General features: G+C 44.0%; 2 protein-coding genes across 3 annotated transcripts in view; both read right to left on the reverse strand.

Moving 5' to 3' along the window:
* Positions 1-589: 589 nt before the first annotated feature.
* alkbh6 (alkB homolog 6) lies at positions 590-5,451 on the reverse strand. The gene is made up of 6 exons (XM_072676065.1): positions 5,046-5,451; positions 4,855-4,923; positions 4,240-4,300; positions 2,313-2,464; positions 1,801-1,899; positions 590-1,591 (listed from the first exon to the last, which is right to left on the reverse strand). The coding sequence occupies exons 1-6, from the start codon at positions 5,097-5,099 to the stop codon at positions 1,322-1,324; spliced, it is 705 nt and encodes a 234-aa protein (XP_072532166.1). The 5' UTR covers positions 5,100-5,451; the 3' UTR covers positions 590-1,321.
* Positions 5,452-9,710: 4,259 nt separating this feature from the next.
* nova1 (NOVA alternative splicing regulator 1) overlaps positions 9,711-26,462 on the reverse strand; it is a 48,247-nt gene continuing 31,495 nt past the window's right edge. For both annotated transcript variants that reach the window (XM_072676092.1, XM_072676100.1), the window contains exons 3-4: positions 24,963-25,129; positions 9,711-21,525 (exon numbers count right to left, since the gene is read on the reverse strand). In XM_072676092.1, the coding sequence (XP_072532193.1) occupies positions 20,506-21,525; positions 24,963-25,129 (1,187 nt within the window). In that variant the 3' untranslated portion in view covers positions 9,711-20,505. The remainder of the gene's footprint in view (positions 21,526-24,962; positions 25,130-26,462) is intronic.

Consider the following 26,462-nt stretch of genomic DNA (forward strand, 5'->3'; position numbering starts at 1 on the left):
ACCCTTCCAACCAGCTGACCCCAAGATCATGTTTGTGAATTGCGAAGGCATCGTTGCTTTGGGAATGCTTCTCAGAAAACCACAGCACTGACGTCCTTGCGATGGTATATATGAGGCTTTTACAATGGAGGGATCTCACCTTTTTACTCCTGTACTGCATAGTTTAGTGTTGTCTCTCATTCAGTCAGTCTGATTAAACTCAGGGCCCTGCCCGAGCTGAGTCAGGTGTTCAATGCTGTAGCCTTCCAGGCCTGCAAGTGGAGATCAGTGCTGCACAGAATGCAGGTTTTTTTTAAAGGGACACATCAGCATTTTTCAACCCAATCTCTATCTGCCGCCTATGTAGAGTACAGTCGATCAGCACAGGCAATATTTTCGACAAGTTTCTCTGTGCACAGAAAACTAGATTCATCAGCTGAAACTCATTTATAGAAGAAGGTATTGGGCAGTTGCTAAATTTAGTGAACGCTTATTAACAGATTTCAGATTTCAATACTGATACCAAGTATCAGAGCTTGAACAAATTAAACACCAATTATTGTCTGAACACTACTGTTTGTACTGGACACAAGACAGTTCATTTCTATAGTTTAATGAACATGTTTACTTTTTTTATTTAATATCTATAAATAAAAATAGAAATAGGTTCTAGAGTACTTTACTGCCTGCCAGTTGCAGCTCTGAAAAACCCATTTTAATACTTTTTCCACTGAGAGGTGAAGGGAATAACATTCATCATCTGGTTCCAATGGCACTAGTTCCAATGTGAAGGGGTGGGACATACATATGAGGCAGCAAGTGGACAGGACAGTGAGTTTGTGAAGTTGGTGTGTTGGAAGCAGAAAAAATGGGCCAAATTGTGATGGCTAGGCGACGCGGTTCAGAGCATCTCCAAAACATCAGGCGGGTCTTGTGGGGTGTTCCCAGTATGTAGTGGTCAGTACCTGCCAAAAGTGCTCCAAGAGAACAACCAGTGAACCGGCGTCAGGGACATGGGCGCTGAAGGCTCACTGATGTGAATCACAGAGTCCCAATCTCTCAATTTACCAGATTTAAAGGATCTGCTGCTGCATGTCTTGGTGCCAGATTCCACAGAACACCTTCAGAGGTCTTATGACGTCCATGCCTCGACGGGTCAGAGCTCTTTTGGCGGAACAATAGGGACTGCACTCCTTTCATTCCTTTCCTTATGTCTTCAGGCTCACAGTTCTAAACAATCTCATGAGCATGAAGAATGAGGTCTATGAGTACGCAGTCACTTCCCGAGTGGACTGCTCCGTGAGCCGTGAGCCACTCCTGGATTTGAGGTTCCATGAGCTCGTCACTTCTTGCCTAGCAGCAGGTTGGTGCGACACACTTTGGGCACATGGCGGATAGTAAGGGAGACTCTAGTGCCGCGGGGCAGTGTCTCGCCCACTTGCCCGCCCGCTACTGACAGGTTCACCACCCGCTCTGTTAACGTGTCCGTGGCAACGCCTTGAATACCGTGCAGGTAGCGTTCATACATGTCACCCTGCAGTATCAGCAGGCTTCGTCGCTGCAGCAACAGCGACAACATGTAACGGCTCTCCTCAGTCTGAGGAACTCCAGTCTGGGAGGGAGAGGGAGTGAGAGAGAGAGGTTTATTTTCCATATATACTAGGAACTACGCACATACTACTACTCAGACTAACTATTAAGTATTACAAATGATTTAGTATCTAATATGATTTAGGGAAGATTATGAAAATATATGCTAGGAATCATATTCAAAGAGTAGAAAACTGACTGAAGACTGTTTAGACTGTGTTGCCAATCTACCTGAGTTTGATCAACAGGCGTGTAGAAGTCCAGCAGAGTGTGCGAGCCCAAGCTGATTGTTGTTACAGTAGGGTGATAAAGCGGGCCGTCCTCATGAGGCTGAGAGAATAAATGCAGAGAAATGGAAATCCATACATATTCAAGGAGTTGCCAGTTGATCGAGAGCACCCGCCATACAGGCATACAACTGCTGACTGCAGTACATCATTTACTGCACAATTTATCTGCATTCTCAGCACAGCAGTGACACAATCATGGTAGTGTGTGAGGCACTGGTACAAGTGCATCAAGCACAGCAGTGTAGCTCGGATTTTCCACACTGTATACAACTACTGGTCACTTTTTCTAGAAACCCCTCCTTCATAGCTCTTTGTAGCACAGTTTTAGTCCTCTAGCCCTTCATCACCACAAAACCACAATGCACTTGGGTAGCAGGGCCCATTCCCCCTAACAGTGACACTGACACTCACACAAAGAAAGTACAGGATAGCACATGTACATGTAAAACATACCATAATGCCCTCCTCCGGCTTGTACTCATTCACCAGCACATGATTGGCGTTTTTTCCAGCAAACGCACCAAGGGCAGATATTTTCTCAGTGTAGGTAAGCAGCCAAGCAGGGAGCTTCTCTGCAAGCATTCCTTTAGGATGAGGCAGCCCACCTGGTGGAACATGGAAAGTGCATTATTTCCCTCCCATTAACACAACATACAAACGTATTGGGAAAACTGCTCCTTCACTGTTGGCTGGTATTTATTTTTAAAATATTGTCTAAAAAAGACTTTCTACTAGATTGTGGAGCATTGCTGTGAGGATTTGATTGTGTTCATCAAAGAATTGAACGCTGCATTGTCAATCCAGACTACACACAGTTCCACAGCTCCACAGCTCAATGCTGGGGGGGCTTTATACCCCACTTGCTTACGGCTGGCATTAGGCATGGTACCAATAGGTTCACATGTATCTGCTCCAGAGTGTCCTATTTTATTGGCAATATCTCTCTACAAGGACTACACACACTGTGTGTGACAATATGCATGTCTGTGTCAGCAATGGATGCAAAGTAGAGTAGTTGAATGCATTCATTAAAAGGGGGTGACCACAAACATTTGGACATATAGTTTATTACCAGTGCCTCTAATGTCAACATAATGCTAATACACTGCACACTATACACTGTAGTTGTTTAAGTCCAGTCTTTGAGGGCCACACCACCTTAGCTGAGCATTTTCCCCTGATCCACCACACCTCATTTAATAATTATCTGATGTCAACAATTAGGTGTGCCAGATCATCTCTGACCTGAAACCATCAGGCATGCCAGGACTGGAAATGGAAATGTAATAAACTTTTTTTTTTCCACCAACAGCCTCCGATAAGTCAATATGTGTTCAAAGGAATAGTCAAACAGCCAAATCATGTTTGGTATTAGTTGTCTGCTTATTTAGCTTTGGTTAGAGGTCTCCTCAGGAACTGAAGTGATGCTGCAACTTCATACCCACTCATTTTCGCCCATTTAAGAGCTGACTGGACCAGGCCCAGCTGATTCTGCTAAATGTGATACCTGAACAAATAAATAGTGACCATTCATACCTTACAGAGAACAGTGAAATGTCAGCCATCTTTGCAACTCCGTCAGGCAGTTATTTCCAGTCATACAAGACCATGAATCATAAACATTCTGTAACGTTTAGCTCAATAATGCACAAAAAAAAGCCACTGTGTGCATTGTGCTACTGGTTTTGCACAAATCACACTTGGGTATCAACAAAAATGATTTTTCTTATAATGTCTTTGGAACAGTGTCCATCTTCCTCTGATAATACTAACATCTACCTTGCTTTTTTATATCATCACTATTATTTATTGTTTTTCATATTTATATTATGGTTTTAATACAAAAATTAAGTTGATTACTGTTGTGCATGCAAGGAAAAACATCTGATGTACAATAGAAACAGCTGTTTAAAATAGTTATGCAGATATGTTTAAATTGCTCATCCCTACTGATTATATTATTAATATATCAAAGCCAACTCAAGAGATGTAAGCTGTTCACACAAGTTAATCATGAAGCTGTGTACACGTTCGCTGGCATTTATAGTTACTGCAGCATTACCTACATAAATAGCACAATCAAACAAAATATGCAATCTCTGTGGCTCAGAAGCCAAACTTTATAATTAACATATTCAGGACATTGCAGTGAGTTTCCTTATGTCAGGGACGGGGAATCGAGGGCTGGAGTTTTGCTGATTTTCCTACTTAAACACACCAGCTAAACCTGGGAATGAACAGATGAGTGGAATGGACTGGGTGTGTTCGAGCAGGAAAAGCACAAAACTGGCCAGGAATCCGGCCCTCCATGACTAGAGTTCCCCACTCCTGCTTTAAATGAAGAGATCATCTGATATGCATGTATGGCAGGGACACACACCCCAGTTCTGCAGTCTCCTTCCAGACAACTGTGTCCATTTGGGTTTGGGGGCTCTGTAAACCTGGAATTCACACACACACACACACACACACACACACACACACACACACACACACACTGGTTCATTCTGTACATTTTGAGTCAGTTACCAAGACAATGATTAGTTTTTTAATTGGAAAATCTTTATTGATTTTTTCCCCTCTGGAATATGATCAATCCCATTTGGAGAAAAAACCTATATGTCCAAAAGTGTGCAGACACCTGCTTGACCAGCCTTTACACTGGAGCGTTGCTGTGAGGATTTGATTGTATTTAGCCACATGAGCATCAGTGAGGTCAGGTTCTAATGTTGGATGATTAGATTAGCTCGGTCACTCCAACTGGATGATGGTGGATGAAGCTCCATCGGTTCAGAGACCGCAGCAGCCCGCGCTTGGCACTGGGCATGATGACCCAAGGTTCACGTAGCTATGGCTGCTATGAAGATCATACAAAGCTTGCGACCGTAACTGACCTCCTGCCGCCAACGGGTGCACTTTTAAGGTAGTGCAAAGCTGTCCGGACACTTTTGGATATATCATGTAAATGTAACGTTAGAAAGACTACCAAAGCTACCTGTTGTAAAAGATACTCCTCTTCTGCCTCTGTTATGAAATCCGGGACGTAGTAAACGGTTGGAGGCGCCTGTGTTCACACAAAAAGAACAGGTACTAATGCTGTGCCAGCCACTTTAATTCATCTACACTAGATATTGCTAACGTTTCTAAAAAAATACACTACACTATCTGCTAGCGACGCTCACTTACGTCCTTCACGATGTATTCCCCCAGCTCTTCAGAAATCCTGCACGGCTTTGCCATCGTGGCTGTAAAACGCCGCTGTAGTTACCATGAAGTATGAACTTTGCTAACGTTAGCTAGCTAGCTAGCTTTCTGAAACCAATGCGGGCTGTGTCTCAAATCAACCCATTATCCCTTATGTACCAAACTAAGCGCGGATTCAGCCACACTGTCGGGAAACACACGGTGACTCACTTCGTAGCGAAGTAGCACGCAATTTGAGACACGTCCAGTGCCCTAACGTCCAACTCCGCTTAGCCTACGATTTCACCTCCAAACTGAATAGTCTTCACACAGAGATTATCTAAACTTTTAAATGGCTATCTAGCTAATATCATGCACCCTTGACTGTTTATTTAGAGGGATTTCTATCGTTTATCTGGACCAAAACACCAAGACACAAACTACAGGTACTTTGACTCGTCTGTGTTTGTGCGCCATTGAGCCTCCGCACTGCCACCTACAGGCTCGGAGCAGAACTGTCATCTATAGAAAAGGCAATATTAGCCTAAATGCTGTAGAAAGATTGGGGCCAGCGAAAGCACCTCATATTCTGCACCTTTAGGCAGAAGTAGATACACATATTGTGCATCTGTCAGATCTGAAATCCCTGCTATTAACTACTAACATTACTGGCAATCAGATAACAGAGATCAAGGAGAAATGAACGAAACTAAACCATAGCAGGAAAAATAAAAGACTGCAGTAAGCAGTGCCTTCCTATTTTTATCTCTCATTTACCCATCCCACCTGAAGGCTGAATGGCTTGCCCCCTTCCTGTATCCCCCCCCCCCCCTTCCCTATTTTCCCCTCTCTCTAACTCCCAATTTCAGCCCGCAGCACTGCAGCTAGCGGTATCCATGGCAACGGCAGCGCGCGAGCCGCATCTTGAATCAGCCACGGTGCGCCGTCATTAACAGTTATTGATCAGCCTGTGATAGAAACTGCAGCACGGCCCTTAACGCTAGAGTGCGTCTGCAGGGCTGCATTGGGGAGAACAAGTGGAAAACAGAGCCTACCTCGACAGTCCTTTGACCCTACGAATGGTGGTGCAGGCCACTGCAGTGTATGGGTTCTTTTTTCCCTTTTTTTCACCATTCCTTTCTTTGTGCGCCACAGATCCTCTGAAGTGTCTATGTGCATGGCAATGTGACAAACTAGAGCTGCATCTCAAATGTCTAATCTAATAACAGTGTGCCATGTAAGTGGTGAAATAAGGGCCTCTACATCCTTATATATCTAATACAGTTGGTTATATATATATATATATATATATATATATATATATATATATATATATATATATATATATATATATGTATGTATATATATATATATATATATATATATATATATATATATATATATATATACTCAAGGCCTGCATAAATCCCTGTATAGCATTTAGTGTGCTATTTAGTGTGCTATTTAGTGTGCTATTTAGTGTGCTATTTAGTGTGCTATTTAAGGTTATATGCCAGACTTTAAATACGTATATGTAGTGCACCGTGCATGGAGTAGAAAGGCATATGAGATTCGGCCTGGGTTCACTTGTTCATTTAGCTGCTGATAAAGTGGATACAGCTATTAGTCAATGAGCTAGATAGGCAGTGAGTTGTAATTGTTCTAATAAAGTGAGAGAGAATGTACAAGGTTAGTGTGTCTAATAAAGTGGCCAATGAGTTGGTGGTTCTTATACATTGGCCAATAAAAGGAAGCACAAGGCTGTGTTTCTAATACAGTGGTCAGGGAAGGGACGCACAAGGTTTTTGGTTCTAATAAAATGGCCAGTGAGTAAAAGTACAGGGTTAGTGTTTCTAATAAAGAGACCAGTAGGTGAAAGTACAAGGTTGGTGTTTCTAACAAAATGGCCAGTGGGTGATAGTACAAGTTTGGTGTTTCTAACAAAATGGCCAGTGGGTGATAGTACAAGTTTGGTGTTTCTAACAAAATGGCCAGTGGGTGATAGTACATGGTTGGTGTTTCTAATAAAGAGGTCAGTGAGGGGAAGCACAGAGGTGTTGGTTTTAAAAAAGTGATCAGTAGGTGAAAGTACAAAGATGGTGTTTCTAATAAAGTGGCCAGTGAGTGGAAGTACTTAGTTTGTGTTTCTAATAAAGTGGCCAGGGAGTAGAAGTACAAGGTTGGTGTTTCTAATACAATGGTCAGTGAGGGAAAGCACAAGGGTGTTGTTTCTAATAAAGTGACCAGTTGGTGAAAGTACAAGGTTGGTGTTTCTAATAAAGTGACCAGTAGGTGAAAGTACATGGTTGGTGTTTCTAATAAAGTGACCAGTAGGTGAAAGTACATGGTTGGTGTTTCTAATAAAGTGACCAGTAGGTGAAAGTACATGGTTGGTGTTTCTAATAAAGTGACCAGTAGGTGAAAGTACATGGTTGGTGTTTCTAATAAAGTGGCCAGTGAGTGTATGGCGTATTAGCCTTTTGCGAATATGTCTAAATTATTAAGAGGGATTTCCATGTTAACAAATGCTCAATGACAGCAATTAGTTCATTCATTAGGTGATGGGTTTATAAGCCCCTGGACGTGCAGTGATGTCACTAATTAGCTATTGTGCTTTCTGACCATGGTGGGTGATGTTTCACTGTATTCACCTGGTGCTCTCGGTGCGGATGCTGAGGAGCGCTGGGTTGCCAGGGTTACGAAGGCATAGCGATGCAGTCGTGACAGGAATACCCTCAGAGCGGCAAACCTGTCGCCTTGACAACGTGATTTTTATCATCAATTCCTCTTCTATTACTATCTTACTCTGAAAGAAAAAAAGAAGGAGCAAGGGAGGAGGCAAGCGAGGCAGGGAAATGGTAGACCTGCATCTATATGTTCCATCTTCTTCATACATATAAACACGTATAGTCTGAACCTGCCGATTTCTTTTGTGGCGTAGTCGGCAGAACTGATGTCAGGCGGCGCTGCCGTTAACAGTAGGCTCCGATTATTTGCAGTCGGGACACAGATGACCTTGGAATGTCATTGATTGATGAAACTGCGGCAGAGCAAGTTTAGCTGGACCATGATGCAGACTGACCAAGGGAATCGTACTGTGATCAGGCTGCGATCATCTGAATGGTTTTACTGGTGAACAGTGTCTGAGTGTCATTTGTGTGATGTCATTGGTTGGAGGAGGCTCAATGAGGCTGCTCTGGCGCAGTGTGTGTGTGTGTCTATGCGTGTGGGGCACCCTCAGTAATATGGTTAGAAAACTGACAGCCTCTGTGTCCTCTATAGCACACAGTGAGCTGTGCACCTAATTCCCCAATTGCTCCCTGGTACAAATTGCTGCCCACCGCCACAAGGTGTTTTTTTTTTTACTGCCTTAATTAGTAGTGTGAGTGTGTGTGTGTGTTCCTCCCTTGGATGGGTTTAATGTGAAGATTGAATTCCACTGTATTGCTGAGCAATGGTGGTAAAGTGTGCTTAAAGTGTGTTAAAAGGTTTGCTTTAAATTTGTGGGAGTTGTGATGCCAAAACCATGAATGTGTTTCCATTTGACTGCCCCTTCACATCTGCCCCTTCTACAGCAGCTATATGAGGTGCTCTGGAGCCTGAAGCTATCTAAAGTAATCCAAAGGCCATTACACAACAAGTGCAATATATTTCTGCCTTTTATTCAGACGTCAAAAAAAATGAATTCAAAAAACGTTCGCATCATTTTATTCAGCCTTTCATAGATTTTCACAGGCGACGTGAACCCGCTTGTCCGATCACTGCTGTCTCTGGCATTGGTATGGCAACAACCAAGATGATGGATGATTGAGTTCTTTACCAGAAGGAGAAAGGATGGTTTGTCCGAGCTGTGTGGGGAAGCTCTCATAAAGGTTTAATCTCCTAAATTTTGTTTGCGTCCCAATATCTACATGAAACTTCCTTTCCCATCCACTTTCCTTGGTTTTGTCTGATCTATAGCTCAGGGCCTCATTAAATACTGGCAGCACTGACTGGCGAGAGTATCCGCATGGCTACCAGATCAGACAAAATCAAGGCAAGCAGAAAGAAAATATGAAGAAAACATGTCATTCAAACTACAGAGACACGGCCCTTCTTTTGTGAGGAGCAACGAATATCAGTAGCATTTCAGGGCATTCAGCTTTTTTAAATGGGAGAAATGATAATAATAATAATAATAATAATTATAATAAAAACATGCAAAAACACGTTTTAATACGTTGCCTTTTTTGGTTATGTTATATTATGTTGCGTTAGGTGTGTAAAGGCCTTTAGGGATCAAAAATGTTGAAAAATGGTAATGTGCTATAAAAAAACAACACCATAAGTGGCCTTAAATACAAGGAAAAAGGTATAATACAGGCCCTGTGACATTTAAAACTTCATAAGGCAAGAGACTCAACTGGCTGTAGTGGCCCAGAGTTATGTTGCTTTGTCATCAGTGGCCGGAGTCTGAGAGAGCACAATTGCCTGTGCCCTCTCCAGGTGGGTAGATGGCGCTCATGTTGGCCAGCACAGACATCTGTTAGCTGGTGCGGTGGAACTGGGGACCTGGCACTTTCCTCTGAGCGTGTCGGCTGCTTAGCAATGCTACATTAGCAGCGGTGGGTTAACTGGCATTACCATATCGGGAGAAAAAGGGAAAAATTCGACAAAAACACGCTGATGTTTGTTTGTTTTCATGTTATTGTCTTTTTTTGTTTTTTACAAACACAATATCACAGCAACAGTAGATATTATTCACCCTCCATTTAAACAATGACATAAAATAAATACACAAATAAAGCAAAATCAGACAGAAGCTCGAAACTCTCCGCTCAGTCGCCGTCTCCGCTGGGCAAGACGGCTGCTAATAAGAAGCTGGTTGGAGTTCTGTGGAATGGGACTGACAGCAGAAGCTCATTGTTTGCCAAAGCTCATGCTAAACCAAAAAAAGCTTCTGAATGGAGTTCATGGAGGATTTGAATCTGCATCCTCACATTCAGGTACAGAGTACCTTTTACATTCATTCTGGACTTCTCCTGGCATTAGTTTAAAGGTATGCTTAGGAAGATTTGGCACGTATGTTCTTTTTGAATCCAACTGCATATATTAGTAAGATCTCTCTGCGAAGAGGAGAGGAGTAGGCACAGGGAAACGACTGTGGGAGCAGAACTGGTGAGGCTATAAAGGATTCTAAATGGGATTGATGGGATCGATCGTTTGTTTCCGCGCTATAGCCGCCCACTCCCTTCTCTGTGCTTAAAAAAAGGAAAGGAAAAAAAAAAAGAACGACAGGATGCCACAGCAATGAGCTCGACGAAATGTACGCTTAGTGTCGTAACAGTTGATCTTATAAGCCACAGTGACGTATTAACTTTGGTCTGCATTATTTCCAAAAGGCGACAATGGCGTTAATGCTAGCGGTCCCATTCTACATCGACTGCCATCAGACTGTGATGGCAAAAAAAGGAGCACACCATTGATATCAGCAACACAACGTTCCTTTGCCAGTCCAGTGTTTTTCATGAGAACGCAGGAAACGAAAGACACATACGAACAAAGACCGTTTGCTTTAGTAAACTCAGGCAAAGCAATGGGTCGAATGAGTTCATGAGGTGAAGGGTCAAAGCTCCTCGTGGCTGTCGAGACGTGTCGCATTCCAGGGAGCAACCACTGAACAGCTGAAACTGTTCAAGGACTGCTGAATGATCGAGGATGGCAACAGGTGTCACGGCATAGTTAGCGGTCAGCTAGTGACATTATAAATGCAAGTCATGTTAGCATTAGCTTCCACCTGCACCTGCCGTAGTTAGCGTACAGGCATTAGATGCCCATACAAGTCATACAAGTTGTAGGTAGCTTCCATGTCAATAGCAGAACTAGTGCGCGAATCACTGTAGCATGTCTGAATGATGTGCTTGTAGCTCGTAGAAATGGAGAGACTGTGGCTGCATATGGCACACATGGAGCTAAAAGAACTCTAGAAATAGTCCTGCTCTACTTCGGCCCTCGGTGGATGCGTGTGTGTGTGTGAGAGAGAGTGCGTCTGTGTATGGGTTGGGTGCGGTGGGTTAGGGCAGGAATAAGGACAATGTTTGAGGCTAACACTAGCAATCAGGTATGGGGCATCCTCATGAAAGACTGTACAAATATTTGAGTGGCAGGGATCATGCTAATATGATTAAGAAAAGAAGTTGGGGGGGGGGGGGGGGTTTCTTACTCTAATTCCCAGTACTGAAATATGCCCATATAGTTGTTTCTCAAATTCTATACCAGGGCTGCGTTGATACCGTGGTATCTGATATTTTCCATGTTCACTACTGACGATGGTGATATGCAGACTGTTAGAAATGCAGTGACGTACATAATATGCAGATGTGTTTTTTATATTTTAGTGCAGTGGTCCAGCTTCACCTGAACGTTCTACTCTTCTGGAGTTCAACACATCAAATATCAGTTATCTGCGGTTTTACCCAACCTACTTGTTACACGTCTCCCCCATCACATGTCTGGCTTCTGACTCTGGGAGGGTGAGGACTGACACGTGCCTCCTCCAAGGACATGCGCAACCAGCCACCGGGCAACCAAAGGGCTTGGAAGAAAGCACCGGGTACCCGGCTCTGATGCTTTGGCTAGCGGATGCCCAGCCAGCATCACATTAAAGTGATGCGGGGAAAGAGTTCAAGCCATCTTCCCACTCAGAGAGAGCAAAGCCAGTTGTGCTCTCCGGGGCATCATTGTTTGCATGTCCTAAAAGTGTTGAAAATCTGAATTGGATTTTGGGTGTATCTTGGGGATTATCGTGTTTCAGGAGAATACCCCGTACTGTGGTCTGACTACAAACATATATTTACATTGAAAAAAGCTGTTTTGGGAAATAATTGAAAAAATGACATTTCCTAATAAATCAGGCAGGTATGCTTGAGGTACCCTGTAATCATAGATAATTACATTCAACACCAGCCCGCTTCCTGTAACCTCATAATAGTGCCTTTATGGGTGGTTGTTTGCAATAGCAGTGAATGTGAACAAAATAAATAACACCGCTATTATTATTATTATTATTATTATTATTATCTGTATTTCCTTCTTTTTGATTCTGCCATGTTAAATGTACTGTTATATTCATTTTCAGATGCAGTGTCACGTACACACACGCACACAGTGTCTGACTAACACACGTCGCTCCATTCATCATAATTATGTCCTAACCACACAGCCACACTGCAGTGCGGCAGTGTCACCTCTGTGTGTGTGTGCGTGTCCGTGATCTGGCCTTAAACACTAGCTGTAGGTCTCCCAACACCCCCTATCAGACACCACCCCTCCAATAGCTGGTACTCCCCCCTATCATATGATGCAACCAGCACCGGCAGGTTGAAGGCTAGCATATGCTTCCCCCAGGTCACGTGAAGCCAGCCAATCATATCTTTCGGATCTGCCGCTAACACAACGTCATTGGACAGCTGAACACGTTTGGAGAGAAGCGCTAACTGCTTGTTCTGTTACATCAGCTTACAGAAACAGACACCCAGACTGGTTAGAACTGTGCTGAGTGACAGGGGGGCGGGGAGGACGGGCCATCCTATCCACCCAGCGAGAGAGAGCAAGGACAGGGACTCCCGGCCACGGATTGGCTGTGGCATCACTGGGGATCGAGCCTGCGATCTCCTGATGATAGGGTCAACGCTTAGATGGCTGCGCCGCTCGGAAGCTTTCAGAGGGTTTTGAACATCCTCACACGCACATCACCCACGCCGTCTCCTCACACTCAATTTGTATTTCTATTGCTAGAATATTTCAAACGTTTACATGTTGACCACTGTGGTTCTTGGTCGCTAGGTTTGTTGTGTTGTTGTATCACCGTGTGCGACAGACAAAAATAACATCTGGAAGACGTTGACATGACCCAGCAGTGTATCCTAACCCGTTCCGTTTTTCTTTGTGCTGATCGATAGTGCCAAAACGTGTTTTTGTGTATTTTTTTTTTCTCGAGGTTTCTCTGTTTTATTTTCCATTCCTCTTCAACGAACATAACTTACAGATTTCAACTCAAAAGAACACCTTTCACATTCAAAGCATTTGATTTAGACAATAGGCAACAACAAAAAACAAGCGCTTGTGTGTCAGTAAATTACAGACACAAGTACACACTCTCTCTATTTCACACACATACACACACTCACAAACATACTGAAGGGAATGCAGTAGGGGAGACAGCAGGGTTGGGGGGTAAGGTTTGGGGTTCTGGGGGCTGGGTTGGGATGCTGGAATCTGTCACACACTCCTTCAAATCTCCCTCAAATGAAAGAAACAAAAAATTACAAAAAATGAACACACATTAAAAAAGTACAGCTCATCTTCTTCTTTTGTACAAACAGTCAAATAATAATAATAATAATAACAGCAACAAACAAACTAATTAAAAAAAATACAACAAGAGCAACAAGAAAAACAGCACTATCTGTCAAAGGTTTCCAATGTTTTAAAAACAGGTTGCTTGGTTTCAGTTTTGCATCCAGGAGGTTCGGACTGTGTGTGTGTGTGCGTATGTGTGTGTGTGTGTATGCATGTGTGTGTTGGGATGGGAACCTAATGCTCAGTAAAGTGCATTCGATGCCACGGCGGACGACGAGAAAACAGAAAGGGAGGAAATGGCTGTCAGGAGATTAAAAAACGGGCGCTAATGTGGCGTCGGGCCTTTCGTACACTGACACGTACCGCTACATGAGTTTAAAACAGCCTCCACCTACAGACACGGAACACTGAAATAACATTCTGTTATCATTTTATGTAAAAATGCAAATACATTCATAAATTACATCTGGGGTTAGGAGAATCAAACCACGAGAGAAGTAGCAGTATCTTAAACCGAGTAACAAAGGGCTGAATTGAATGCAATGTAACACAATTGCGGTGTAACGTCATGTAACACCGTCTAACTCAACACTGGATAATCAAACAGTGCGTAAAGTAATGCTGTTATGCTGTATTTAAGTATGCTATAGAATGTAACGCTTTATCTTAACGCAACAGTGTAGAGCGCAATTCTGTGTAACGTTACACTGCGTAATGCAATGCTCTGTGACGTTACACGGTACAATGCATTACTGTATACGCATGGTATAATGTTATGCTGCATACATAGTATAATGTTACATGGCGTAATGTTACACTGTACAAAGTAATGCATAGCGTAACACTGTGTAACGTAAGATCGAATACCTTAATGCTGTGCAACATTATGCTGCATGTTACTCTGTGTAGTTATGCTGCTATAATGCAGCACTTTATTGTGTAACGCTGTATAACCCAAAGCTGTGTAACATGTAACATTATGCTGTGTAACGTTATGCTGTATAGTGTAACACTGTACAACATACAGCAGCATCACATAACACTAGAACACTGCGCTGTATAACATTACGCAACAGACGTTTGTATGCATGGGCATCTTCCCTGCGAATGGCAGACCACCACATTACTGTCCCCACACTGTAAAATATGCAGAATTGAGCAAATGAACACCTTTTCTTTCAAATCCATCACATCAAAAACTTCTAAATTGGATCAATGAAGATGAATCACTTAAAGCAAGTCATTAATCGTCATTGATCTGCTTCACACCTTTCGGCTGTGATGTTTTCTTTTCTTCTTTTTTGTTGATCCAACATTTATTTTTTTCCAGTGCGGTTCCAGTTGCTATGGTTACAGTACAGTTTTTAAAGGCATACAAGCTCTTTCCATTTCTGTCAGAAAAGAATAAGAAGCATAAGAATAAAAATGAAGCTTGAACGGAAAGAAAAAGTGTTTCGATCTGTGCCACATGCAAAACTGTGTCTCAGAATGATTCCAGACAGTCAACTTAACATTAGTTTGTGTATATTTTTTATAGTGTTTTCTTTTTTTTTCAATGTTAGTTTTGATTCCCCGCCCCCCAATAATTCACTTGGATATCATGCAATAGAGACGTGCAAAAAAGATAAACATCTAACTCCACAAAACACACTTTCATAAATGGGACATGTTATGAATGCTTAATAACGCGTTTTACGACATGATTATAACATGTTTACGCCTACTCCATGCCGACCTACAGAGAGAATATGAAGGAAGAGCTGCGTGGAAGCCACAAGTCAAACAAATGCACAGGATGCTTTTTCGACCGAGTGTATAAAAAACCATGTTTATGCATAAAAGAACTATTATTATTATTCTCTATGCAACTATGGAGTTAAAAACAACACTGACATTGCTCTTTGTTCATGTTTTATCATGTTTTGTTTAGTTATTTTTTTTACCCTTTTGATTATCTTTTTGTTTGAACTAAAAGGTATTGATTGATTGGCACTTGATCGATGCGTCTAAAGTTATCGATATCTAAAATGCTTGATCACACGTCTACATGTCGAGAAGCTGCATGGCTCTAATCTGGCACAGGTTGACTATGTTATTAGTATCGATACACCTCGTTTGTGCTCCTGCCAAAAACGAGCATAACTCTAATGAACAGATCAGACATCTTTTCAACTAAAATATTTCTCGTATATTTCACTTATCAAATAGCAGCATTTTTTTATTTTTTAACTTACAGTATTACAAAAAAGTACATGTAAACCTATTCATTCAAAATCGTATTAAATCCAAGGGTTCATACAACGGACATAACAAAAACACAAAAAACTGGACAACATGCTACAATATTGCTTCCAATATTTCTTTACATTTTCTTTATGTAGATCTAAAATCATCAGTGACGTTGATGTGGACACCAGCACTCCAATTAGAGCATTTCTAATGCACGAACAAATGGCGAAAGCTAATCTTAATCTGGCTCGATTGGCACTGTCGTCATACACACGAGTATAACGGAGTTCACACACTGAAACCCACGGCGCAAGACAACTGCATTGAGACTACAAACTAGAGAACGACACTTAAGTTCCACGAAGACCATGGGACAGGACGGAATCCACAGTTTTCATTAAAAAAGGGAAGGGGGTGGGGGGGGGGGGGGTGGGAGGGGGGAGAAAGAAAAACTGACCTCAGACCGTTCTCCTAGAGCGAGAGGAGAAAGTGAGCACAGGATGCAAACGACACCAACGTCATCATTTGAGCTTGAGGTTTGTCCCTTTTTCCCCCCCCAGAGTTCTTCGCTCTGGTACTTAGCTCCCGGCTCTGACGGATGTCCAGGCCCTCTCTCGGAGCGCGATGACAACAGAAAGTCTTTGACACTGATCTGAGTCCAGTTTAGAGGTTTTCTCGAATAGCGGTTATGAAGGTCAGGGTTTGGGTAGGGCTAACTGATCCTAGATCAGCCGTGAAAAAAGGCCAACATCTACCGGGAGATGGTGTTAGGTAGAGATACGGGAGTTTAGAGTTCACAGACAGGATGTGGGCTTGTGGATCGGCGGCACAGTCTAATGGCATAGTGCTTGCGGTGTCGGGCTCCAACAGTCGTCCACTGCCCCGGGGACTGGGGCGGAACGTCTGAACACCAGTGTAGCCCCAGAAAGAGCAAATCAGCTGCCAACATTAACCAGAGAGTGGAGGAGGAGTGCAGAGGAGCGAGGAGGGAAGACGAAAGGAGAGGAGAGGAGACAAGCAGCGAGAAGAAAAGCATTCAAACGGTGGAGAAGGAAAAAGAGGGAGGCGAGTGCATAGAGACATAGAGAGGGCAGAAAAGAGACAGAACGCAGGAGGAAAGGAGGTCACCAATAAAGAGAGAGCTAAGAGGTAGTGAAAATAGAAAGAAGACAGCAGAGAGGTACAGAGAGAGAGAGAGAGGAGAGTGAGACCTCTCTATCAGTTCCGAGTGGCCAATGCGATCTTGATTTTCCCTAACTTCCTTTCTACCATGTTGAATTTCCCTTTCTACCAATAAAATGCACAGCGGCGATGCAGGGCTCAAACTGCTGCAGCAGTCGTGCTGTGCTTGTGCTTCTGAAATTGCATACGCGCTTTCATCTCCAATCTCAAAAATGAATTATTTAGCCCGAAACCGATAGAGTACAGTAATTGCTCTTCGCTCGGCAACAAGGAGTCATGGAAAGGATGAATATCGTAAAACAGTTTGTTGATAAACTGCCTGTCAAAAGCGCCATGCAAGAAAGATGGGGATATGATTTCTTATGGCAATCTTTATCTCAATTATGCAATGCACATAAATGGATCTTTCTCTGACTCTCTCTCTGTCTCTTGCTCCCTCTCCTTTCCTCTCTCCCCCTATGTTTCTGTCACCCCGCTCCCCCTCCCGTTGCAAAGCAGATTAGGGTCTGGGAATTGGAGGCAGTTGATGAATGTCTTTGTGCATGTGTATTTAGGTCAGTAGGAGATTGGGCATTGCTGTACGGTTATATATAGAAGACCACGGTTCAGGATGGAGATCTGCTAATTAATGATGGGTCTGAATGCCGAGCGGTTGGACAGTGACCCCAAAAATCTCTCGTACTGGGAGGCAGAACCATCTCAGGCCACTTTACCATGGTACCGTGGCAGAAACCGTGGCATTTCACAGTTGGTTGGCAGAACCATGGCTCCATGGACGAACCCTCTAAGACAACAGGTCCGTGACAGAACTGTCAGAGCTCAGAACCATAGCTCAGTGACAAAACTGGTTCTGTTCAGGATCCCATGGCTGAATCGTCTGACCCTGGTTCTACAGAAAAATCAGATCAGGATTCCATAGTTGAACCGAGTCTAAGAACACGGTTCCATAGCAGAAGGTTTTCAGACCATGGCCCATGATGGAACCGTCTGACCACAGTTCCACAGAAGAACCATTTCAGACCATGGTATCAAGACAGAGCTGTCAGAGACCAGGATTCCTTGGCTGAATGATCTATGACCACGGTTCCACACCAGAACTGTTTCAGATCACGGTTCCATGGCAGAAGTGTCTCAGTTCAGGGTTCTGAGGTTGAACCGTCTCACCACAGCTAAACAGTTTTAGACCGGGATTCCATTGCTGAACCGTCTTAAGACCTTAGCAGTACTGTTTCAGACCAACGGTTTCACAGCAGTACCGTTTCAGACCATGCTTCCATTGTGAAATTGTCTGTGGCACCACAGAAGAACTGTCTAAGAAGAAGTACAGTTCCATGGTGGAGCCACATCAACAAGTGAACCGGATCAGCCCCTGCCACCACGGTGTCTTTGTGCTCACTCTGGTTCTTTGCTTAGCCCTGCCGTGCTGTGTTAACAAACGGTGTAATATGTACAGTACATTCCAGAGTTTATGATGGCATCGGCCGCTCAATTCACAGTGTGGTTTAAAAGAGATCGCCTTATTTATTTATTTATTTATTTTGTTCTGTACAAGAGTCCCTGCGCGTTCTATATCTCATATCTCCCAAGCTGGACTAAAATAAAATGCAGTTAGCAGCAGAAACATCGATCCTGTATGTGCAACTGTTCTCAAAAAAAAAAAAGCTATTTATTACTCTGCCATGCTGTTTTTCAGAGAACGCATCCTACAACACTATGGACGGTGAGACGATTGCGGGCGGGGAGGGGGTGTAGCGTCATGGCAGCGTTTGGGCTAAACGCTCTGCAGAGTGCCCAAAACAGGGAGACCTGCGCAGGAAAGGCTAAAGCCTGCAATGTGCAGTTTCTCAGAGAAGGATGGCCTCTGTTCGACTCGGTGATACACAGGTCTACACCGGGCCAGATAGCTCACACCAGCATCGGTGTGGATAACAGCTTATTATTGTTATTATTGTTATGAAGGCTGTGTCGCATTGTATACGCTCTCTTCCTCCTACTGCCAGACCTCTGCAGACAGCCTGACATCAAGAACACTTCGCTCAGCAGTGAACTAACTAGGCAACAACCAGAACGCAACCGAGGGCTTCATTAAACTGCATACAAACTGGAAATCTGTTTTCTTTCCATTCTGTCCAAACATGAGGTATATCAGCTTGAGCTCAGTTCGTACAAAAAAGAAACGTAAAAACCGAAAAGGAAAAACCCACAGTTTTCAATCACCAGTATTTAACACCTACAAGTGATTAGTGTGGTGTCACACTGTAGGTGTTGGTTTAATAAGGGTGATGTTACTGTGCCTAGCTGTCACCTGAAGCCTCCAGTCACAAGAAGAAGAGCAGTTTAGAGGTGTGACCTGCGTCCAATCAGGTCTACTCACTTTTCAAGTGCAAGATTTGAAAGTCTTAGATCAACCGACTGATTCAGTGCCGTGTCAGTTATCTCACATAAGAGATTAGTGGGTGTTCGAATAGCGAGAAAGAGTCTAATGCGTCTAATGTCTCTAATGTGTGGCTCGTTTGCTCCGAAATGGCATTATGACCAAATCACAAAATTGCTTTCAATTGATAATTTGGGGTACAGAACCCCAAAATGCTAAAATCTATAGGTAAGAACATGGAATTTCTCAAATCTTCGATGTTTGATCACAAGTGAATTTCTCATAGCACCAAAGAGGGATCCATTAACTAAACTGCACTTGCAAGGTGTGTGTTTGTGTGTATGTATACATTCCCGTACTCTCAAACAGAGCGCCTGACCTTTGACAGCGGTCGTCTGTCTGCCTTTCTGCGACTGAGTTTAGCTGTTGATGCTAAACGGAGACTCGGTTTGATCCTCTCTTCACATATAAAAAATATCAAGATTAGTAAGTCTTTATACATTCAGGTCAACCTGGAATCACAGGTTTAAGTAATATCTAAAAGCGTCAGGGTGAGGTCATATGGAACCAACCATGGTAGAGAAAAATCAGAGCTGTCCGATTAACAGAAGAAAGCCGGTAATGTTGATCTGAAGCGGCTAGCGAGCGTGTCTGTTCATGCCCCGTTTGACATAAGCTGGCGAGAACAGGAGGCAACGAAATGTTTCAAAGGTTCTGCTTAGCTTCCGCTCATATGGATAACCCAACCAGACTGCCAGACTGCTTCAAACACAGGCCGAAAACACCTATACTGTATGTTATCTGTAAAGAGTGGTATCGCTTATTTTGAGCTGACCCGAAGAAGGGGTCACTAGGTAAACCCATCTCCCGGGTTGAGGCCTCAGTCAAGTAGTTCACCTAATTTGTACAAGCTCTGCCAATGACAGAAAAACAAAACTGAACCTATCTGGCCCCTGGCTGTGAGAGAGAGAGGAGGTAAGATCTAAGACTCCTCTTTCTCGGAGTGCCACAGGGTTCAGTACTCAGACCCTCACAATTCACACCACTTGACACAAGTTAAAAAAAAATAAAACAGCAGAATTTCAGTCACAAATTCATATTCACAGATCACACGCTTCTTTCCCCACACACTTTCCTCACAACCGTTCAAATTTCTTTATTATTAATTTTTTTTTTCTCGCCTCTGAAATTTGAACTTGTTCTTGGTTGCCTTTGTCAGTACCACCCTCTTCCCTGCCTTTTTTCTTCTGATCGTCCGTTTGTCCATTCTCTCTTTCTTCCTTTTTTTACGTGTCCTTTTCCTTCCTGTTCCCCTCCCCCCCCATTCCGTTTCTGTCTCTAGCCCACTTTCTGCGGGTTTGTGGCGCGGACGCCTTGCTCGTATGTGATCCGCTGGCTGATGAGATACTGGGCAGCCTGCGTTGCTGCAGGAGACCCTGTGATGGTGACTTTACGGTTGCGCGTACCGGGGATGAACTCGCCCTTTTTGGAGATTTGAATGCGTGCCCCTGTCAGCTCCTGGTACTCCACCAGAGTCTTCCCGCCTTTCCCCAAGATGGCACCCACCAGGTTCTCGGGCACAGCAATCTCCACCACCTCCTTGCCACCCTCGCCGAGCTTCTCTGTCCCTAGCAGCGAGGATGCCACCAGTGGGGATGATGGGTTTAGGTAGCCGTTGGAGGCCCCTGTTGCGGCCGCTAGAGAGCCCAAGGAGAAGCCCCCTAGGCTTGGTGCGGCAGGATGACCTGCCCCTCCTGAAGCCTCGCTGGCGTAAGAGGCCAGCAAGTTAGCTGCAGCGGCAGCTGCAGGGTTAGCACTGGCGGCGACTGCGGCTAACACACCGGATGCAGCTGCCGGATTCAGGCCGAGGCCCAGCGTGTTGGTGTTGTAGCCGTAGCTGGCTAGAGTGTTCAGAGCTGACGTGATGGCCAGCAGGTCATTTCCGGAGAAGCTGGACATGGCCGCAGGGAAGCCACCCATGCCAGCCAGACTTGCTTGACCCAACAGAGTGGAGGCTGTGGCGGCAGCGGCGGCATTGGGTAAGACCTCGGTGCTGTTAGCGTAAGGAGAGCCGGTGGGGTTGGAGTTAGCCACGGGGCCTGTGACGTTAGAGTAACTGATGTTCAGGCAACTGCTGCTCTGTGGGTCCTCCTGGATCTTCTGCACGATAATCTCCACGGCTTTGCGGTTCTGCTCAGGCTCACCGCTGACAGTAACCACACGCTCCTGCAGGTTGATGCCCTCTGGCTTCTGGGAGAGCTGCACCCATGCACCTGACTGCTCCATCACGGATTTCACTGTGGCTCCACCCTTACCGATAATCAGCCCCGCTGTACTGTTGGGTACGATTAGCTTAGCCTGCAGAGAACAGAGAGTGAAAGAGAGACAAGCGATCAAGAACATCATCCACTCTCATAGCAAAAATGCATCCTACTCTTACAAGCATTGCTTGATTTTATTCAAACATTTTGTATTTTTCAAACAAACTGCAAAAATAGGGTTATGCCATGATGTCTTTAGGAAACATCTTCTGAACAATCAGTTACAATGTTTTCTTCACAATGATGCTTCAGGGAGGCCCGTCCCAGATTGTGTATGTGCACTGCCTCCAAAATAGGTCACTGCAGATGGTAGTTTTGGTCTGTGTGCATATATGTGGCGCGGCCTACACAGACTACTACATCTGTTCTCAGTAGAATGCATCTATAGTAAACAACGCATGTACTGTATGCTTGTGTGTGTGTTTATATATGAATTGTTGTTCAGTGTATGGTCTAGAACCCCTAATATTGAGTGTGTAGTTACTCGACAGATGACTGAAATTGGGCATTTTTCAGCATGATTGGCCATAACTGGTGACCGGACGATCAGCCTTGTATAACTTATGCACCGCATGAGGGCACCAGCGGCACAAACCCAGCCACAAATACATGCCACTGCTGTGACCGAAATGGCTCCCTATAGACCTTTCTCACTGTCACTGCACGTTGTCACGTTTAGCTTTGAATAGTAGCACTATCGATGTTCTGTCTGCACCGTTTAACAGGGCGCTTGCCTATCTTCGTCCTCAACCTCTCGCAAAAATCTTCACTGAACATTGAACACTGAGCACAGTCAATAGAGAGCAGTCTGGAATTGTGCCTCATTCTGGAGGAGAAAATATCCATCAGATTTAATTCTTCCCACCAACTCTCCAAGGTAACGTGCAAGTATTTGTCGCTGTACAATGTACAGTAAAATGTGTCCTCCGCATTTGTCCCATCCATGGTACTGAACGAGGGGCAGTGAGCACACACACAGCCGGAGCAGTGGGCAGCCACCTCCAGCACCCAGGAAGCATTTGGGGGTTAGGTGCCTTGCTGAAGGGCACTTCAGCCATGGATTGATGGAGGAGACCCCCAATTCTTACCTGCCAGTAGGATTCGAACTGGTGACCTTCCAGGCTCAAGCTGGACTTCTCTAACCATTAGGCCACGACTTCCCGAACTCAGTGTAAACATTAGCAACCTTAGCAAGTTTAGCATGTTTGATCATGCTTGGTGTGGCGCAACAGATAACACCACTACCTGCCAGTGAGCTACCACACCATGTCGAAGACTGGGGTTTGATTCCCAGTCTGGGTGACTAGGTGCTGTGCTACACCAATAAGAGTCTTTGGGCAAGACTCCTAACACTACATTGGCCTACCTCTGTAATACGAGTAACCTTGTAAGTCACTCTGGATAAGAGCGTCAGCTAAATGCCGTAAATGTAATCACAGAAAAGTCCTGTGTTCACTCTAGTTCAGTTTAACTCTTGTTTTATTGGCCTCCTTTTTAAAAATGACAAATGATGAGCAGAGTTTCAGCTGGAACTTCTGAACTTTTAAACCTGATAGTGAAGTTAAGTGTTATGTGTGTTTGATTGAATTTAGGAATGGGCAATAGCATCAGTCATATTGTTTTCAGAATAATCGGTTAGTAGAAGGTGTCATATCTCAAAAAAAAAAAAAAAAAAAAAGCTTGGAATTGGCCATGAAAATTGAGATCGGTGTATCTCTAATTTTGGCCACTGTTCATGTACACCAGGCATATGACTGGACAAGTGATCTGTCACTCATTGCGACTTGCAATGACAGCAAACACACAGATTTCACACTGGCCTTCTCTAACCCCATTGCAGAGGTTTGAATGGGATGGTTCTAAGCAGTAACTGAGTGACAACAGTGAGGTACCTAAAACCCACAAAAGGTCTACTGTTCACAACTATATATACTCCACCCACACCACAGCCAGGCCTGTGTGTAGGTGTGCAAGTATGTGTGTGGACAAATGTATCTGTGTGTGTTTGTGTATGTGTGTGTGTGTGTGAGAGAGAGAGAGAGAGAGAGAGAGAGAGAGAGAGAACGAGAGAGAGAGAGAGAGAGAGAGAGAGAGAGAGAGAGAGCAAGTAGAAGTTTGGTGTGTAAGGTCTCACTGTCCGGTCAGTGCTTATCTCAGCCATTTGTTGATCCTAGGGCTTACTGTGCAGCTGCCCTCTCCGTCTCTCTCTCTCTTTCTCTCTCTCTCTTGTTTCTGTCCCTCCTCCCTCTCTTTCCCTAGAACAGTCGGTAAAAATAACCCAGCACTCTCACACTTTCCAGGCCCAGCCAGACCCTCTCTCTCTGGGGAAGACCCCGAGCCTGTCTCCCACATAACCTGGAGCTCCAGAGAACGTTTCAGTATTCAGCATAACATCATAAAAAAGGAACTATAGTATAGACGGCTACTGATCGTGTGGCAGAAGTGAAAAGCAGATACGAACCAGCAGTCTGTAGGTAATGTTGACAACAACCATGAGGATGAGGAAAAAAGATGATTTCGACAGGCTGGTTCAAGTTATTCTAGAACTGCTGATCTCCTGGGATTTTCAGCCCAACAGTCTCTAGGGTTTACATAGAATGGTACAATAAATCCAGTGAGCAGCAGTTCTGCAGATGGAAACACCTTGTTGAAGAGAGAGGTCAGCGGAGAATGGGTCAGCAGTCAGACTGGTTTGAGCTGACAGAATGGCTACAGTCACTCAGATAATCCCTCTGTGCAACTGTGGTGAACAGATAGGCATCTCAGAATGAACAACAAATGTGCTACGAAAAGAGACACCAGGCTCCACTTCTGTCAGCCAAGAACAGAAAGCTGAGGATGCAATCATGTCAAAGTGGGCCGGAATCTTACAGGAATGTTTTCCAGCTAGGGCTGGAAAATATCATGTTTCATCAACGTATGCTTGCACAATAGTTACATTGCAGGACATGCAATGTCATGTAAGGCAATTTTAAATTTGCTGTTTGATGCAAAAAAAACAAACATTTGGATTGTTTTAATGACATATCTACCAGAGGCAGATTCTCTGTCCAATATCAATATTGTACCAATCTTGGATACATTGAGTGCATTATTTATATCATGACATGTTGCATCAGTGACTTCGTTTGAAAATTCCTATTTCTTAATATCGCAATATATAACAGAAAATAAATATTGCAATATAGTGAAAAATAGTATTACAGTATTAGCAGTGTTCAGTGTGCAGTGCAAGTTTGAGAATGCAGACTTGCTAGAGTGTGTGTGTGTGTGTGTGTGTTTGTGTGTATGTGTGCGAGAGAGACCTGTTTCACGAGGTCTGGGTCAACAGTAGTCTGGCGCTGGAGGATGCTGGCTGGTGTATGTGTGTGTTTTTGACTCATTTCATGTGCTCAGGGTCAATGGTGGTTTGAGAAGGCAAACGTGTGTGTGTGTGGGTGTGTGTGGGTGTGTATGCGTGAGTGTGTGTGTGACCTGTTTGACGCGGTCTGGGTTAACAGTAGTCTGGGGCTGGAGGATGCTGACTGGTTCACTCTTCTGGCTGCTCTGTGGCATCTCGCGTACTTTCTCTGCGATGAAGTTATGAACTCCGTTCAGCGCCTCCACAGTGCCCTGGATCAAACACACACGCTCCGTCGTACCTATAAAGACACACACAGACATATACATGCTTACATGCTGCATATTAAAAAAACAATGCATACCCACATGCACAATTTTTTCCAAAAAGACTTCTATTTAATATTTACACATCTGCTGTAAACACACACACACACACACACACACAGCTCTAGACCCCTTGTTGGCAGCTGGTGGTGTTCAGCAACACTACTATTGACCTGCCTGGATGCTGTTGCCATGGTTTAAGAACCCTCAATGGCCTCGCCATGGAAACAGGCCTGTTCTCATGAATCTAGAGCCATTTAGAGTCCATGTGATACAACACTGCGGAAAAGTCTGAATCTCCACAGTTCACAGACTAGACAGTCATATTTAAAGCAATGGTTTTGCTACTTTACATTTGCGCTTGGGTTCAGAGACTAACGCGTGGGGGTAACCTCAACATAAAAGGGCAGTTTATATATGAATATAAAATAGAAGTTTTAGTGCACACTATATGGAAAAACTTATTGGGAACCGGTGCACCTACAGAGTTCTTATGACATCCCATTCTAAATCCGAAAAGCTGCCCCCCCTGCAGCTTTTAACAGCTTCCACTCTTCTGGGAAGACTTTTTACAAAAATGTGGAGCTTTTGTGAGGTCAAACTGTGATGTTGGATGAGAGGGCCTGGCTTGTAATCTCTGTTACAGTTCAGCCCATAGCTGTTCAATGTGGTTGAGGTCAGGGCTCTGTGCAAGCCAGTCAAGTTCATCCACACCAAACTCACCCAACCATATCTTTATGGACCTGGCTTTATGCACTGAGGCACAGTCATGCTGGAACAGAAAAGGGTCTTCCCCAAATTGTTTCCACAAAACTGGAAGCATACAATTGTCCCAAAATGTCTTGGTATGCTGAAGCATGACGATATACCTTCACTGGAACTATGGGTCTACCCCTGAGAAACAACCTCATAACATTATCCCTCCTCCACCAAACTCTGGCACAGTGCAGTCAGGCAGATAACTTTCTCCTGGCATTTGCCAAACCTAGACCATTGTGCATTAGCATTGTGCTTGGTGATGTAAGGCTCGCATAAAGCTGCTCAGCCATGGAAACCCATGCCATGAAGCTCCCGGCACATAGTTTTTGTGCTGATGTTGATGCCAGAGAAGGTTTAGCACTTGGTTTAGAACAATAGCTGCAGTTATTGAGTCTTATATGCAACCCCGCTCTGTAACTTTACATAGTCTGCCACTTGATGACTGAAATCTGTGATTTCTAAACAATTCCACTTTTCAATAATATGACTCAAACTTGATATCTAGGAGATTAAAATGTCACCAACTGACTTGTTGCAGTGGTGGACTCC

This window comes from Salminus brasiliensis, chromosome 1, assembly GCF_030463535.1.
Source record: "Salminus brasiliensis chromosome 1, fSalBra1.hap2, whole genome shotgun sequence".
Lineage (NCBI taxonomy): Eukaryota > Metazoa > Chordata > Actinopteri > Characiformes > Bryconidae > Salminus > Salminus brasiliensis.